The sequence below is a fragment of the Dreissena polymorpha genome, chromosome 14 (assembly GCF_020536995.1).
Source record: "Dreissena polymorpha isolate Duluth1 chromosome 14, UMN_Dpol_1.0, whole genome shotgun sequence".
NCBI lineage: Eukaryota > Metazoa > Mollusca > Bivalvia > Myida > Dreissenidae > Dreissena > Dreissena polymorpha.
Window position 1 is genome coordinate 63,249,815 of NC_068368.1, and position 17,867 is coordinate 63,267,681.

Sequence of the window (17,867 nt, forward strand, 5' to 3'; positions counted from 1 at the left end):
TCGGTTATGGTAAGGTTAGGGGTTGGGTTAGGGTTAAGGTTAGAGTTAAGGCTAACCCTTACCCACACCCGACCCCTAACCCTTACCCCAACCCTCCCTTGCCCGTTGTCGTTGTCCACTTCCCGACTTAAAGTTGTAGTTTTAATTGAGCGCCCAGACGAGTCAGAACCGGAATGGAATGTTTACCATATATAATTTGCTACAGGAAGTTTTACGCACGTTCAAAAATTTCGAATTCATGTTTTATTTTTTCAATGCATAACTTTACGCAAATATTTTAAATCTAAATCGTTATTTAAAAAATTTAAATCGTTTTTACGCCTTTACGCATGTTATCTGGAGCACTGTTTTATTATGAAAACATTAATAATCAAAGGGAGTAACTACTGTATTCTTAAATGCAATATTTAAAAGAGTTGTCTCACATGTTACATGACCTTAATTCATGATTGTTTGCAAGCCTTTTTACTATATAAATATAAGGAAAACTGCCATGTCCCCCTGGCAACCATGTTTTTCAACAGACTGGAACCATTTTCAAACTTAACTCACGTATCTAGGAAACAAAAGTTCTGACAAAATTTCATGAAAATTGGGCCAAAAATGTGACTTCCAGAGTGTTGACATGTTTTCACTATATACATATAGAGAAAAATGCCCTGCCCACTGGCGGCAATGTTTTTTCACCGATCTGGACCATTTTCATACTCTTTTGAGAAATCAATAAAACCAATGGTTTAACCAACTTTCATGATGACTGGGCAAAAAGTGTGACTTCCAGAGTGTTTATAAGGTTTCTCTATAGCCAAATAAGGAAAACTGCCCTGCCCACTGCAGTCTTGGCATTAATTATTTTAAGGCACTAGCCCAGCAGGGCTACTTGCTTAGAAATTTCACTAGCCTGAATCAATTTCAACTAGCCCAAAATAAAATTTATAATTCTCTTACATTTGTAACTATGTTTGTATTGAACAAGCATAAAACAATAAAGATTAAACAAATAAACACTTGATTCTGTTTTATTCACTGTTAATGTCTGACAAAAAATTTAACACAAGGTCTCCAGACATCTCCATTCTATCATGATCATTGTCTGAGTCACTGACATCCAGGTCTGACATTTCAGGTATGCTCTTAAAGGCGGACTGAAAACAAAAACCATGTTATAACATGAAATGAATTTTCAAAAATCTGAAAAAAGTAAATGCAATGTCAAACTTGACTATGCATAAGATGTAGAACAAGAAGGTAACCGTTCTGCCCTAACTTCTGAGTCTTCTTAATCAAAAACAACATTTGTAGCAGTAGTTTCATTGCATAAGCCACATCTGTTTTTACGCCGATTGTACCAGCATCTTAAATGCAGTAGGATAACACATTTGAATTTAATGTCAAGATTGTTTTTTTTTCAGATTAATTTTATCTGTTAAAAACTATACTTGTAAGTTAGAGCATGATATTTAATGGCATGTTGTTTTTTTACATTACATATGAAATGCACTTACCAGCCAGTCAGAAATGCTGGTTCAGAATCAAAGTCCCCAATACAAAATGAAGCCATGACCTATTATTTTTCCTTAACGGTTGGCATTTTTGTTTCATTTACTGTTCACATAATTTTTGTTGCAACCTTCATTGCCATTGTACAGTTGATGTTTGTGCATTGCGCCCTCAAAATATCGCAGAAAAGACATTAAAACAAATCTATTGCCGTGAGTTCTCCACCCAGTAATAATAACAGTTAAAGCATCTCGCGAGATTGACTTACAACACTGTTCGATAATCGTCTAATCAATGATTGCTCAAGGGAAATAACAAATGCAGTTTTGAATAAGCGTCTATATGAATCTATTACGGACATGTTACTGAGTTCGGACACGAAAAAATGACTGATCAGGCTACCAGCTAGGAATTATGTTTTTCAACGGACCGGAACCACTTTTGAACTCAACCAATATATCATTAAGACAAACAGTTTGACAAAGTTACATGAAGATTGGGCATGAAGTGTGACTTCTACAGTGTTTACAAGTGTTGTTGTTTTTTTTACCTAGTGACCTAGTTTTTGACCCGGCACGACCCAGTTTCAAACTCGATCGAGATTTCATGGGACGATGCTTCTGACCAAGTTTCATGAAGATCGGACAATAAATGTGGCCTCTAGAGTGTTTACCAACAAATGTTAACGGACGGACGGATGACGGACAAAGACCGGTCACAAAAGCTCACCTGAGCAATCAGGTGAGCTAAAAAGGTAAAAAATGTGTATGTTATTTTATTAACATCCTGTCTAAACTCACATAGTTCATTGAATAACAAAATGTATACAAAGCATTTGAAAGGCTCTGTGCTCATAGATTTTTTGCTGGGCAACCTAATTTCAGGAGTTGGTTGCCTGTCTGGGCATACAGCCATATAAAGTTAGTTTCCATCCCTCAGCGCTCTAGATAAGCTGCGTATCAGCGTAATATACGCATTAGAATATCAAGATACGCTCAATTTATCATTTCTGTGCGTACATTTAAGCAAGCCAATCTGGACTTACACAAATGATGTAAATTCTCTGCGTACAACGTAAACAAAAAATATAAACAGCTGATTGTCTTTCGCCAAGATATGAAACTGGTTATCGTAAAAATTAGAGCTAATATGTGCGCTGGATTGTAAAAATAGTTAGCCAGTCGGTATGAATACTCTGTATCATCTAGATGCATGGTAAACTTAGTATTGATTTTTTTAAGACATTCAAGCGCTTGTTTGTTTATTTACATGAAGTGGTCAGCACGGCTTCTTGCAGTGCCCCAGATAAGCTGCGTATCTGCGTCTTTCACCCTATTAAAATGTCTAAAAACGCAAAGAAAGTCAATAACATGCGTATTGAAAACGCAACCATTTTGATTTGTACGCAAATTCGTCAAATTCGATGCGTACGACACAACAGCTTCAATCGAAAATGCTTTGCTCATTTTCGGTACTTTCTCTTTGAAATTATTATCGTCATGCGTCTTTATTAAGCCAGCGCCTGGATGACGGAGCATGAAAACAGTCAAGCTTTATTCAAACTCTCTGCGTTCTAGATTTCATAGTTAAATAAAGCGTCTGATCAAATTATTTTCCTCGACATACATGCGTTTTCAATCTGACTTTATCCGTCGCTCATTGTGCATGTATTTATAAAGCGCCTGTACTTTCAGTTTCTATGGGTGCTGGACGTTTCGTGCCACTACCAGTTCGTGCAACTGACATTTGTGTAGGAGGGCATTGGACGTTTCGTCCCACTGATAATATATAGACGGATAGGTGTGAATACTATCTTATAGAAGGTGTGAATAATAACAGCAAACTTTCGCACCTTTGATTGTAACATCTGTTCAATGTTAAAACAAGATTGTTTTATTTCATGATTGTTTAAGAGTCAATTTACATGCTTAATACAATACATTGACAAAAAATTACATCAAACATTTTCAAAACATTGACATTAACCATATCCAAAAGTGAATGGATACAATCATTTTAACAATATCTAGATTGATTACATGAATATATTCAAACATTTGCAATAAATTGACATTAACAATATCAGAAGTGAATGCATACATACATTTTAACAAAATCTAGATTAATTACATAAATATATTAAAACATTTGCAATAAATTGACATTAACAATATCAGAAGAGAATGCATACATATAATTTAAAATGTTTTAATACACATATACAAAAGTACATAGATATATAAACAAAAATACAACAGCATACTATCCTATACATACACAAATCAGATATACAAACTACCGGGGTATTGCATTTCAGAAGTCATCATTGTGGATTTTGTCCATGGTTGTGCTTGGTCCCAGCCCGATGATATGGCTGCACGCTCTCAGCAGTTTAGTAGTTGTTATGTCATCGGCTTCGTACTTCTCCAGATCTCGAAGAGTCGCCCGTGCACTTCTTTGAATATTTTCCGGTGTACCCGAGTCAGGGCGTGTACCGACACTAGGCGGATTGTTAGATCCACTGTTTCTGCCTCACGGCGCAACAGGAGGCACGTAAAACCCTTGGTCGAACTGACCCCAGTCTCACACGACAGATGCTGCCATCTTTCACATTCATCGCATGAGTTGGCTTTATCTTCTTCACCAACATTCCGTGCACAGTACACACAAGGATATTTGCAAGCCATTACTGGTTTTGTGAATTCAACGAACAACACACGTTTTAATACTATCAATAAATCATTTTATTTTTACAAACACATACACATGATGCATAAAAATAACAACACTTTATGTTTTATATTTATTGAACATAATGAACTATTTACAAATATTTGTATAATAACAATAAATCATTTTATTTTTAGTTATTTATTATTATAATTGTCAACATTGTTGTAATTTTCGACATAAATATACACTTCAATATCATTCACACCTATACGGCATTATTCACACCTATCCTCCTATATATTATCAGTGGAACGAAACGTCTACCTCTTTTCAACACAAATACCAGTGGCACGAACTGGTAGTGGCACGAAACGTCCATAAACCGTTTCTATAACGATGCGAAATAAAAATATCTAAGAGAGGTCGAAAGACGTCCGCTATTGTTGCGCAAAAATATCAGTCGATCGCAAACTGTTTCGAACCAAGAAAGCAAAAGCCATGAAACATCAGTTTATTAAAGTTAATTATGATAGTTTAAAGATTTATTGAATCAATACAAGTGAGCATCTTCAACAGAAGTAAAACATCAATGATATAAAGGTATGCATTTTTATTAATCATTACACCCTATTTCAAGACGGAAATCACCCTATTTTTCAAAATCAATGGGTGAAAACCCTATTTCTCAAATAATTATCTGGGGCACTGCTTCTTGGAAGCCAAAACAAATTACTTCTCAAAGTAAAATTGATTCTTTTTATTCGGCAAAAGTTGTATCGAGTAAAAACATTGTACTACCAATACTGAATGATTTAATTTCCTCTGTGTTCAAATAAAAAAGGACACAACTGTTGAAAGTTGGCAAAAAAGTTTTTCGTGGCTCACAAGTCTATAAACCAAGGACAGTTAAAAAACAAAAAATACTTTAAGAAACCTACTACTATGAAGGAATACACATTGTTAATTGTTTATTGTGTTTAACATGATTAAAGTAGTGTGTCTGTACCCCGTATATTCTTGCTTTACTTTTAGCAAATTAACCTTCAAGCAAGGCAAAATTTGACCATTTACCCCCATGCTTTGAAAAGTGGAAGTATTTACCCCCATGGGTCAAAAATTATTTATCACGCTGATCCCTGATTATAGTAGCTTTCGTAGCAGTAATTATCAGTCTGCTACAAACTACAAATGCAGAATAATTTATTAAATACACAACACATGCCCAGGGTAATGCCTATTATCGTTACACTATTTTTAGCCACTTTAAAAGGATCTAAAAAGGCCTGAGAAAGGCTCTATATGATTGAGCATGTTCTTACTTTCACATCTGACAGCCAGGGAGTCCTCGAGGCGTTTGCGACACACGTTGCAGAACTTCCTCTTGAATTGCCCAGGTTCTGACCAGCAGTGGGCCACAGGATTCTACAAACACAAAATTGTATACAGTAGACCCTTTTGCCAAACAGTTGGAAAGTCAATTAAGAACATCGAATAAACAATTGGTATGTTATTAGTGAATTAATAACATTAAATAGGTTTAGTGTTCCGTATACAAATAATGAAAAAGGTGATGTAAAACATGTATGCACCCCCCCTCCAAAAAACAACAACAAAATAGCAGCAAATATTTTACAAAGACCCTGTGACCTTAAATATTTTAAAAGGCGTCATACGTTCAACCCAAGTTACCTCTACACCATCGCCCTTTATTGTAGGTCAAAGTATTTTTAAGATAAAACATGGAAACTGTTTACATGTTTACCTCAACATCACTATGCATCATTATTTCCTATCACGTAACCAGAAAATCATTTAAGGTGATAGTATGTCAAAGCATTCTCTAGATACATGAATCCAGTGCTTTCCACAGGCCATTTAACGGTCCCTCACCGTGGCGCTTTAATTTCGAAATCAGAGTCCGCGGGGCCCCTGAAATTTTCCAATCAGTGTATTTTTGCTGTTTCTGCAACAAGCCATTCTTAAGATCAAAGCGATATCGACTTAGCCGAAAATTTTGTAAGCCGATTACGATCCTCTGTCAACTACATCTAATGCTTTACCCAACTTAAGCACGATTAAGGGCGAATCGTCGCTGTATTGGAAAATCAATATTGGCCAATGAGAGCGTACGCTTTGTATAAGCGACAGCACTCGTAGGCAGGCACTACCTGCAGTTTAATCAAGCAGATGACTCGTGACTTACATGTACACATGTAAATGCCACAGAAATCTTGGCCCATTACTAAGAAGACTGATGATGGTTGTTATCCAGGGCCCTTGCTACACTTTGGGGATTGGGGCCGGGGCCCTTAGTGGGGGGAATTTCATGTCGTTTTGGGCGAAAAGGGGAATTTTACAAGATCTTTTCACCAATCATTCAATACTTAATATTGCTGTATTTTAATGTAATTTACATAAATATACATTTAATCAAAGGTTTATTATCTTTATAGCACGATACCAGCTGGCAGCATAGGTATAAAAGTAAAAAATAAAAAAAAATATAAAAAAATGTGTTTCTTTTTGGAGGGGGAATTTTTAGCTGAAATAGGGGGAAAAAGTATACTAATTAAAGGGGGGAATGGGGCCGAATTTCGGCCCCAAAACGGCCAAACTGTTATCCTAGTGGAAGTTGTGCATTTCATGAATAATACTGTCAAAACATTTACTTGACTCGTAAAGCGTTAACAGATTCTTGCTTCTAATAAAAAGTGATAATTTATTTTGTGTCTTTGTCTAAATAAAAAGGGCGCGAAAATTATGCAGCATGTACAACGTCGCATCATGTGCATAGAAAGCGTGGGTATACTGAGCGTTGTATTAACAAGCACACACCACGTCAAACGTTTTACGCATGTTCAGGGGCAATATTTCATCAAATCTATAAATAGTAACTTTTGCAGAAAATTATTTGATACTTTAGAACAAGAGGGCCTGAAAGGCCCAAAGTCGCTTACCTGAGATAACAAGATATTATTGGGACAAATCTTCTGACCAAGTTTCACGAAGATCGGAAAATAAAATGTGGCCTCTAGAGTGTTAACAAGGTTTTACTATAGCCATATAAGGAAAAATGCCCCGCCCCCTGGCAGCCATGTTTTTCAACCAACTGGCATCATTTTTGAACTCGTCCAAGATATTATCGGGATGAATCTTCTGACCAAGTTTCATGAAGATCGGACAGTAAATGTGGCCTCAAGAGTGTTAACAAGATTATACTAGAGCCATATAAGGAAAAATGCCCCGCCCCTTGGAAGCCATTTTTTTCCAGCAAACATAATTATTTTCGAACTCATCCAAGATATCATTGAGACCAATCTTCTGACCAAATTTCATCAAGATTGGACAATAAATGTGGCCTCTAGAGTGTAATCAAGGTTTTACTATAGCCCAGGGCCCTCAATCCATTTTAGGGGAAGCGGGTCGCTACCCATAGCAGGGGGAATTTTCGCGGCGTTTCCCTTTTTTGGGGATTTTAACTTACTCTCTAATTATTACATTTGTAGATGTTTGCACTTTATTCATTGCTTATTTCATAATTTAGTATGTTTGACAAGATTAAATTAAAATAGAATTGAGATATAATAATCATGAGACATCAATTTAAAAAAAAAAAAAATTTTTTTTTTTTTTTTTTAAGGGGGAATTTTTCAACCAAAAAGGGGGAAAAAGTATACTTTTCAGAGGGGGGATGCGGCCGAATTTTGGCCGTGGATTGGACAGATTGAGGGCCCTGTAGCCATATATAGCAATATAAGGAAAAATGCCCCGCCCCTGGTGGCCATGTTTTTAAAGCAACCAAAACCATTTTGAACTCATCCAATATATCATTGGGACAAATCTTCCGACCAAGTTTCATGATGATCCGAAAATAAATGTGACCTCTAGAGTGTAAACAAGGTTTTACTATCGCCATATAAGGAAAATAGGCCCGACCCCGTGGTGGCCATGTTTTTCAACCAACCAGCATCATTTTTGAACTTGTCCAAGATATTATTGGGATGAATATTGTGACCGAGTTTCATGAAGATCGGACTATAAATGTGGCCACTAGATTGTTAACAAGATTTTACTATAGCCTTATATAGCCATATAAGGAAAAATGCCCAGCCCCTTGGCGGCCATGTTTTTCAAGCAAACGTAACCATTTTCAAACTCATCCAAGATATCATTAAAGCGGGTATATACGATTTTTTTATATGTGTTTAATTGTAATATATTGATAAAATATGTTACAATAACATAAAATGGGAAAGAAAAATTATACATTAAAGCCAAATTTCATAAAATGCAGCAAAGACAAATTAGCGCCCCGAGCCGATTGTGACTTACATATTTTCCTACAATAACCGAAGCATTCGTCTTTGAATTAGGATCGGAATTAGTGTTCGTGTGTCGTATGAATAGATATCGTTGCGGGAATTCAAATAAACCGTAAAACTAAGTTTAGATTCACATCGTACATGTATGGTATACATGATGGCGAATTCGGCTGTACAGCCGTTTTCAATTTCAGAATTAAATATCTGGCTTATTTCGCATTTTTCGACACACGTTCTTCTTAACTTTTATTTAAATTTATATTGAAATATATATATAATAATTTTTTACACATTTAATATAAATTCATAAATATTTGACAAAATCGTATATACCCGCTTTAAGACAAATCTTCTGACCATATTTCATCAAGATTGAACAATAAATGTGGACTCTAGAGTTTTAACAAGGTTTTAATTTATATAGCCATATAAGGAAAAATGCCCGGCCCCTGACGGCCATGTTTTTAAACCAACCGGCATAATTTTTTAAACTCGTCCAAGATATTATTGGTATGAATCTTCTGACCAAGTTTCATGAAAATCGGACAATAAATGTGGCATCTAGAGTGTTAACAAAATTTTACTATAGCCATGTAAGGAAAAATGCCCTGCCCCTTGGCAGCCATGTTTTTCAAGCAAAGGTTACCATTTTTGAACTCATCCAAGATATCAGTGGGACAAATCTGAGCAAGTTTCATGAAGCTTGGAAAATAAATGTGGCCTCTAGAGTGTTAACAAGGTTTTACTATAGCCATTGAGGAAAAATGCCCCGCCCCTGGCGGTCATGTTTTTCAACCAACCAGCATCATTTTCGAACTCATCCAAGATATTATTGGGATGAATCTTCTGACCAAGTTTTATGAAGATCAGACAATAAATGTGGCCTCTAGAGTGTTAACAAGATTTTACTATAGCCATATAAGGAAAAATGCCCCGCCCCTTGGGAGCCATGTTTTTCAAGCAAACGTAACCATTTTCAAACTCATCCAAGATATCATTGAAACCAATCTTCTGACCAAATTTCATAAAGAATTGACAATAAATGTGGCCTCTAGAATGTTAACAAGGCAAATGTTGACGCCGCACGATGTACAACACACAACACACAAAGGACAAAAAGACGTTGTGCTCAGGTGAGCTAAAAATAGCAACGTTTGTTGTAAAAGAAATTATTGAGCACTTTTATAGTCAATATTTACCAGAAAGTGCTGTTAAAAATGGGATAATCGGGTAATGAATAGAAACTTAAAAAGTAGTAAGTATGCAGTAATAGTCGGGTTGATACGGATGTATTGGGGAATCGTTCGAGTCTGGTTTTTACTATCCTTGCGGGAAAGTTAAAAAAATATATATTAAACAAGATGTGTTTGTGAAACACAATGTCCCCCTATATGATGTTTGACATTGTAGGATGACCGTGACCTTGTGAAGGATGACCTTGACCTTTCACCACTCAAAATGTGCAGCTCCATGAGATACACATGCATGCCAAATATCAAGTTGCTATCTTCAATATTGCAAAAGTATTCATAAAATAAGCGATTTGGGCCACATATATTTGACCTCTGACCTTGAAGGATGACCTTGACCTTGACCTTTCACCACTCAAAATGAGCAGCTCCATGAGATGCACATGCATGCCAAATATCAAGTTGCTATCTTCAATATTGCAAAAGTATTCATAAAATGAGCGATTTTGGCCACATATAATTGACCTCTGACCTTGAAGGATGACCTTGACCTTGACCTTTCACCACTCAAAATGTGCAGCTCCATGAGATACACATGCATGCCAAATATCAAGTTGCTATCTTCAATATTGCAAAAGTATTCATAAAATGAGCGATTTTGGCCACATATATTTGACCTCTGACCTTGAAGGATGACCTTGACCTTTCACCACTCAAAATGTGCAGCTTCATGAGATACACATGCATGCCAAATATGAAGTTGCTATCTTCAATATAGCAAAAGTTATTGCAAAATGTTAAAGTTGGCGCAAACAGACCGACAGACCAACAGACCAACAGACAGGGCAAAAACAATATGTCCCCCACTACTATAGTGGGGGACATAAAAATGTCTTTATAAATGACTTCATAGCTGGGGGGTTTTCTTGAAGAGTAATAGGGCACCAAATGACGTCTTTTGACGCTGTTTTTCTTAGAGTTATAACGCACCACAGAACTTCAATTGACACATTAATTTTTTTTTAAATCAACGTCGGCAGGGGACACCCCTCCCAGTGCCCCAGCTAGGATTTGAAAAGGGCAGTGGGGCTTTTTTGTCAAAAGGGCACTTTCGACGCGCAGTATTTTGTTAAAAGGGCACTTTCGACGCGCAATATTTTGTGAAAAGGGCACGTTCGAGCGCGCGGGTGTTTCTGGAATGCTTTCTATTGCATGTTAATTCATATGTTATAAATAACTGTATTATTCATCATTATTATTAAACCATTCAAATATAATGTCTACAATGAGGATTAAACTAATTACAATTTAATAAGAGATTAATGAATTATCATATGTAAAAAAAAACAAAAAAAACTTCTTTTTTTTTTTTGAGGGGGGGGGGGGGGGGGGCAGAGCGGAGGTTCGGGGGGGGGGGGGGGGGGCGCCTGAAAAAGATCCTGTGGAAAGCACTGGATTCATTAAGATCAAATTTCTTGGTAAAAGCTCATATGACCTTGATCTTTAATCTGGTGACCTCAAATCATTATAAAAATATGTCTCACATTCAACCATTTTAACCATTAGCATAATTGTAGGTCAAACTGTTCTAAAAAAAATAGTGCCTGTAACCTTGACCTTTAAATATGGTTAAAACCATTATTAAGTAAAATTGTGTCTGCCCTATCTGAAGTGGGGGATAATTAAGTAACTTATCGGTTAGTGTGAGTGCATTAAATTATCTTCTGAGTCTACTGTTTTATTAATACTTCTACAAATTCAACAAATTTTTTATATAAGACGCCCTTAAAAGCAAGTGACTTTGTTTAGTGTACATGCATTGAACTCCCCAATTGGTTCTCTCTCCAAATACCAATGCTTAGCAATTATTGTTTAATTATCATGGGCTACAATGTATGTTGGCTTATAGAGATGCTCTGAAACATAATTCTATGTGATTTGCCAGTAAGATCCTTTTAACTTACGTCCCTGACCAGAGATGGATAACTTACCCTGACCAGAGATGCAGCAATACTTGAACAAGCAGACACCACTGTCCTCAGACACTTCTCATGAACAACGAAGTTGCACACTGAAACAAGAAGGAAACAGTGATAGATTTCAAATCATGTATTGCCCTACACACATGTAGCAAACAACTTACTAAGTTTTAGCAAACTGCAAAGTTTGGGGACGATCTAAAATGAACAGCAGGGATACGCACACTGCATCTTTCTTTTAGTGGTTGGAACCTGCTGTAAGAAAATTGGATGATGAATAACTTGGACATTTGCGACTAATTAATCAATTAATCACAAATTTATTAATATGTGTAGTTTAAGAATTTCTACTAGATATTTCATGCTATCAAATATTTATATCCAAAGTCAAATTAACCCTTTCCCTCTCAGAAGTAAAGTGAAAAAGGCTATGTGCAAACAGCATAAAACCAGAACAGCCTGCATGTAACTCGCAGTCTGTTCAGGTTTTATGCTGTTTGCTGCTCATCAGTATCTAATGGATGGAAATGAAAATTTTTGAAAACTTGAATCTAGAAAGGTCTTTAATTAAACTTTCTAAGGGACTACAAATGCGTAAAAAATAGATCATGTATAAAACAGTGTTCTCCGGAAGCACCGGCGGCCGGCGATTTCGCCGGCTACTGACAGTCTAGGCGCCGGCTACTTTCCCAAAAAATATCAATTGGAAACGGCGCAAAAAAACGCCCGTTTTAATTCCGCGATTTTTCAATTTCGTCTTTCAATTAACTAACCGGATGTTTCTATTCTAATGCGCGTTAGTTTTGCGCCGAACAGGAAGAAGCACGGATAAAACCGATCGATACAGTACACTCCACGCGTTTTCCCCAATTTCTCTCGCTTCTCCGCGGGCAGTGACCTGGAGGGAGATTAAGAAAATCCCGCGATACGCGGCGTTTGCATGATTTTGGACGCGGCGGTTAACGAGCGGCAAAATTGATAAGCCAACGCGGCGGCCCTCGGCGTTGGCAACGCGGGGAAAACTCCGCGTTTAACGAGATAACGATCAATTTAACGTTGTTTGACTTCCTGATTTTCAAATAAAATTACATTTATAACAAGTACATACATGTAGTATAATATATACAATTAAAAAAAAACATCCAAGATAGATCGATCCCGACGTGGTTGTAGAAGTAGTTGTTGTTGTATAGAAAACTCGTTGATTTACGACAAACAAAGCGTCGTCTTTTAACTGATACTTACCAATTAATATAATCACAGTTTGCAACATTGTTTTATTTTGATAATTTATTCCAAAGTTTTCATGTTTGCAGGTGTTTTTTCTATACTGAACATGTAGACAAATGACCGAGGACCCTATTAAAAGTCTCGCAAAAATGTGTGAATTGACAGTTTGACGTCATGAAAGAAAAACCGCTTCCTGTCTGAAGGCATGAAAAACACACTGTTCTCGCCGACAAAATTGGCTTCCTTTGTTTGGCAATCAACACGCTAAACCAATGGGGTGTTTATAACTCAATAGCAACTGTCGAAATATGTAACTGCACGTGCCTAGCTCCGCCTTTCGAATCTTTTACAGGGAACAAAGGGTGGAGTTTAACAGTTAATTGAACACGTGTTTTACGAAAAGTTGAGTCCTGAATGGCCGTAATTACTTGGTCTAAGCTTTGACACAACAAATAAATCTATCTCGGATTTTCCTACAAAGGCCATTTTCCCAACTTTTTGTACAGTTACTAATAATGGCGTCCGCGTGTTTACGAAATTCGAAACACATTCATCTTAAATAACGGTGTCTTGTTGGATAATTACTGGATTTTATTTTATTTTTTTTATTTTTTGGTATGCCCAGTAGCACACTGCTAACGCGGTGTTGCGCGGCGGTCACTGATAAGAACGGAAATCGTTACGCCGCGGGAATTAGCGAATGCGGCGTAACGCCGAGCGTTTTATCGAGTTCACCTCGCTTTCCAATGCCGCGTGAAAACTCGCTAGCAGAAAAAAACCCGCGGAGGGAGCGCGTTTTTTTTGGGAAAACGCGTGGAGTGTACTGTAGTTCGTATCTTTCCGTAAAAGATTATTACCCGCTGTTTAAAGAATACCAAGATGCCCTCCACGCCCTTGGCATGGATGACCAAGGATCTGGGCTAGATTCTGACTATGGATCTTCAGATTCAGATTATTAAAAAACAGTTGTTGCAATTTCATGTTTCTTTTTTCAAAGTTTGTGAGAGAGTTATTCAATAAATTTCAAATAAATATTTTATTTTCTATGAAAAATGCTAGGTTACTTCAATCTAAGAAAAACTCCCTAGAATGCACCAGATTGCACCATTTCACTAATGTACTTTAAAAACTTTTTAAAAAATCCTGGGGGAGACCCCCCATACCCCCCTGGCAGGAGGGGATACCCCTCCCGCACCTACCCCACTCGCCACTTCGCGGCTCGTGCACGCGACATGCCGCATGCTTAGTCACTGGCTACTTTAACAATATTTCTGGCTACTTTAGATTTTATGGAGAACACATAATAAAAGTGGTAAAGGGTTAATGAGCAGAATTGTTTTTCTATTCTCAGTGCCCTTGACCTTGAACCTTGAACATGCACAAAAAACAGCAGACACCCAGGGCTTAACTCTAAGGCACGTCCGAATGACATTCACTGCCTGTACCTAGGTCCGGGCTAGCCAATGTCCCAGGAACATGCCCGACCGGTCGTGTGTATTTTGGGCGGGATTATGTGTTCTTTATCAATAAACTGCGTTTTAAATAAGCTTTTCAAAGATGCAAAAATCTTACTACATTACGATCAGATGACAATTAAATCCCAGGGTGAGGTGGGAGACAACAAACGGATCGTATCTCGAAATAGATGTGGAACCCCCTGATTGCAATCAAAAAGTGGCCGACAATTCAGAAAATCCCCAGCGGTTGTCCTGGTTAAACACATAAGTACCTTTTTTTAAACGGAATTCCGCTTAATACGTTTTTTGATTGGTCTCCTTGAAGTGACGTGTTTTCTCGATAAAGGTATAAAACTCAACATTAACACAAAGTTACAATAAAATTATCAGTTATTTACCGGTATCAATTTTATCAATTTTTTGTTTGATCGTAGTGTCTTGACAGTCTGTTTTACGCAATTAAATTAGCAAAACTAGTATTAATGGTCGATCCCGCCTTTTTAGTTTAAACCTATTTATTTTAGCTCGATTGCATTGAAAGCCTAAGGCTTATATAAACGCTCTCGAGTCCGTTTCCTGGGCCTAGAACCAGTACTTGGTGTCTATGGGGGAGATCTAAAGAACGCTCCCTCGGTGGGGATCGAAACCGTGACCTCCCGGTCGCTAGGCGGACACCATATCAATTACACCACAGCGACCATCCCGGCTTTTTAGTAGAGAGTTTACCCTGTACGATTGTTACAACTACCATAAAACGTTATTTTGCGACACCTAAGAATCACTTACCATTTGTTGTCAGACAGCAACCGCGACACTCTACATGTATGTAGAAAAGGTTTTAACGTTTATGTCGTTGTTTAAGTTCGGCTTTATGGGTGGGAATGGGGGTTCCTTGGATAAGAAAAGGAAAGGAGGAAAGTAAAAGAAAGTATGAGGAAAAAAGAACAAGGAAATTTCTCTCGAAATAGCTTGAAGATAACAAATAGATGTCTTAAGTAGATGAATATTTATTTCATTAGCATTACTAAGGCAAGCTAATAAGAATGATTGAATCATAATTGCCAGGGATCATATTTTTTTCGGTTTTGTCGGTCCTAGACCGACTGGGGTCATGAAAGACTGATTGAAAATCCCAATCAGTCGGTCCGATTCTGTTTGCCAGAATTCCCATGTCATGAAATCGATTACACAGTGCACATGCTAACACACCCTTATTACATTCGTATCTCGATTAGGTGTGATAAACCATTCGCTGCAGTCTTTGAACCGGTCAGGACCAGTTTATTGCACCACGTCAGCCGACTAGTATCAGAGTATGAACCCAAGCAGCGAAGATTCGGGCGGCTGTGTATTAGTCATGCGTGAATAGCCCCGAGTCAATATCAATTGATAATTTCACTGGCTAATACCTAGCACACCAATCGGACCGTAATGTGTGTACACGTCTACGATAAAATCGTGGACAGTTACTTCAGAGATGAAAACCTCGATGTTATCCTTGTGGAAATTGTGCATTTCATGCATGATACAGTAAACTTTCATATAAACAAAGCAGAAAATCCGATATTCTGCAAAAAATGTGGGCGAACCTCATGCACTGAAAGCACGCGCTGTAACTTAACAAAACATGCCGATACATTTTCCACCAGCGTAATAATCCGGCAATAAATGAATGAAAGTCGCGGATCTGATGGACAGAACAGCCAAAAGTTGTTTTTTTTATGGGTGGAACTTCACATAAAATAGTATCCAAGAAAAATGATATACATTGTATAAATCTTTAGTAAAAATCATTTTAGAATCGAAATAATTCGTGTACTTTATTGTTTGTTGTTGAATAACCCACGACCGGAAGTTTAGATGCGTGGTTTCAAATCACTCGTGCTTCGCTCTCGTGATTTAATCCCTACATATCTTAACTATCAGCCGTGGGTTATTCGACAACAAACTATAACGTACACAAATTATTTCTTAACTATTTGGTTTTATTTTTGTCAGTAGCCAACCTACGCACAGACATTTGTTTGGTTCAGTGCATGTTTGGTAAGCTATTATCGAGTTGACAATGATTTAAAACATCGGTATAGACTTACAAAGATTAATAATATCGACAACGATGAAAAAAGTCAGATCAAACAGCACACAAAACAACAATGAAATAGCAAATGATAAAACCAATTGAGAAAGCTCGTATGTTCCATTAAAAAAAATGCCTAAGGCAATTTAACTTGTACATTAATTATACCACCTTCATGAATGGCAAAATCAATGGTATATATTTTAACATAATTTGTCATGATTTTGGATATAAATTTTTGGACACTTTTTCGCCATTTAAATCCAGACCGATTGATGTTGCGGGAAAATATGATCCCTGATGATTGCGCATCTTCACTCAGGGATTTCAACAGACGTAGAATTCTGCGTTTTGACGCGAGCAAATTAAAAACGACTCGCTTCTGACGCAACCCTTTTTTCTGCCGTGCGTAATTTTGACGCATATAAAATTTGACCCGTGCGTCAGTTTACATTTCGAGTTCCATGGTAATAAATCCCGTTGTGCTCCTATATGACATTAATGTTTCAGTATTTGAAACTCTGTCTATGATCGAAGGAATACCCCGGGCGTTGTTTATCTTATCTCATCTCTTCCAATACACATGTCACCGTCTAAATAGTGCGTGCGCACTAACTGGGTAATTAGCAGCAGTGATAACGTGATAATCAATTCACAATCCAATAATTGCAGGGTTTTTGCAGTCTTTGCAGACGGCACTGTTAAAGAAAGTCGGCAAAAATAATTAAAGAAAAAACAAAATTGATCAAAGGTCCATTAATTACGTAGATGCATTATTTAGTTCAGCGAGTTTTGTCAGTTTGTTAATCCACTGATTATTACGAGTAACACCCATCTTATATAAACTGGAATCACAGTTCATTTATTATACTAACAAGTCATAATACTTCACATAAACATTGAGAAAACACATTTCCTTGATTAGATATAATTTATCCGAGTAGAATTAAATTGCTACGTCATGACCTTCGACGTTGTAAATGCCGGACATATTGTAAATTAGCATTCAACCCGCGTTCAATTCAAAGCTGGCGATTCAACAACAACAGATTCAAATTACAAGTAATGATTATTCAATAATGGAGAAAGCATTAACTGGATTTAACAAACATTTGATAAGGTTTGTTAAACCAGATAACAACAAGGAAAATTTGGATTATTTAAGTTAAACTACTTCAGGTAAGGCATTCTTAAGTGTACATATTTCGGACATGTATAGTATTCGGATAAACAGTAATAGATATACTAGATGTTCCATGCAGTTAGATTGTGTTTTGTAAAAAAAAGCAATCATAGGGATGATGATAATATACATGTAATGATGATAAATATGTGATGAAAAAATGCTACCGGTACATATCTTAAATTACTTAAATGTGTTAAAAGACTTACATGTGTTATGATGAAGTAGATTTTAATGAGCATTTATTGTTTATACA

At 36.9% G+C, this 17,867-nt stretch overlaps 1 protein-coding gene across 7 annotated transcripts in view; it reads right to left on the reverse strand.

The window, feature by feature from the left end:
• The window catches only part of LOC127857674 (diacylglycerol kinase theta-like), a 92,918-nt gene that overhangs the window by 66,289 nt on the left and 8,762 nt on the right, over nucleotides 1-17,867 (reverse strand). For all 7 annotated transcript variants that reach the window (XR_008038548.1, XR_008038550.1, XR_008038549.1 and 4 more), the window contains exons 2-3: nucleotides 11,677-11,756; nucleotides 5,493-5,595 (exon numbers count right to left, since the gene is read on the reverse strand). Coding sequence is in view for 4 of the 7 variants with exons in the window: in XM_052394265.1 (XP_052250225.1) it covers nucleotides 5,493-5,595; nucleotides 11,677-11,756 (183 nt within the window). In the remaining 3 variants the exon portion in view is untranslated. The remainder of the gene's footprint in view (nucleotides 1-5,492; nucleotides 5,596-11,676; nucleotides 11,757-17,867) is intronic.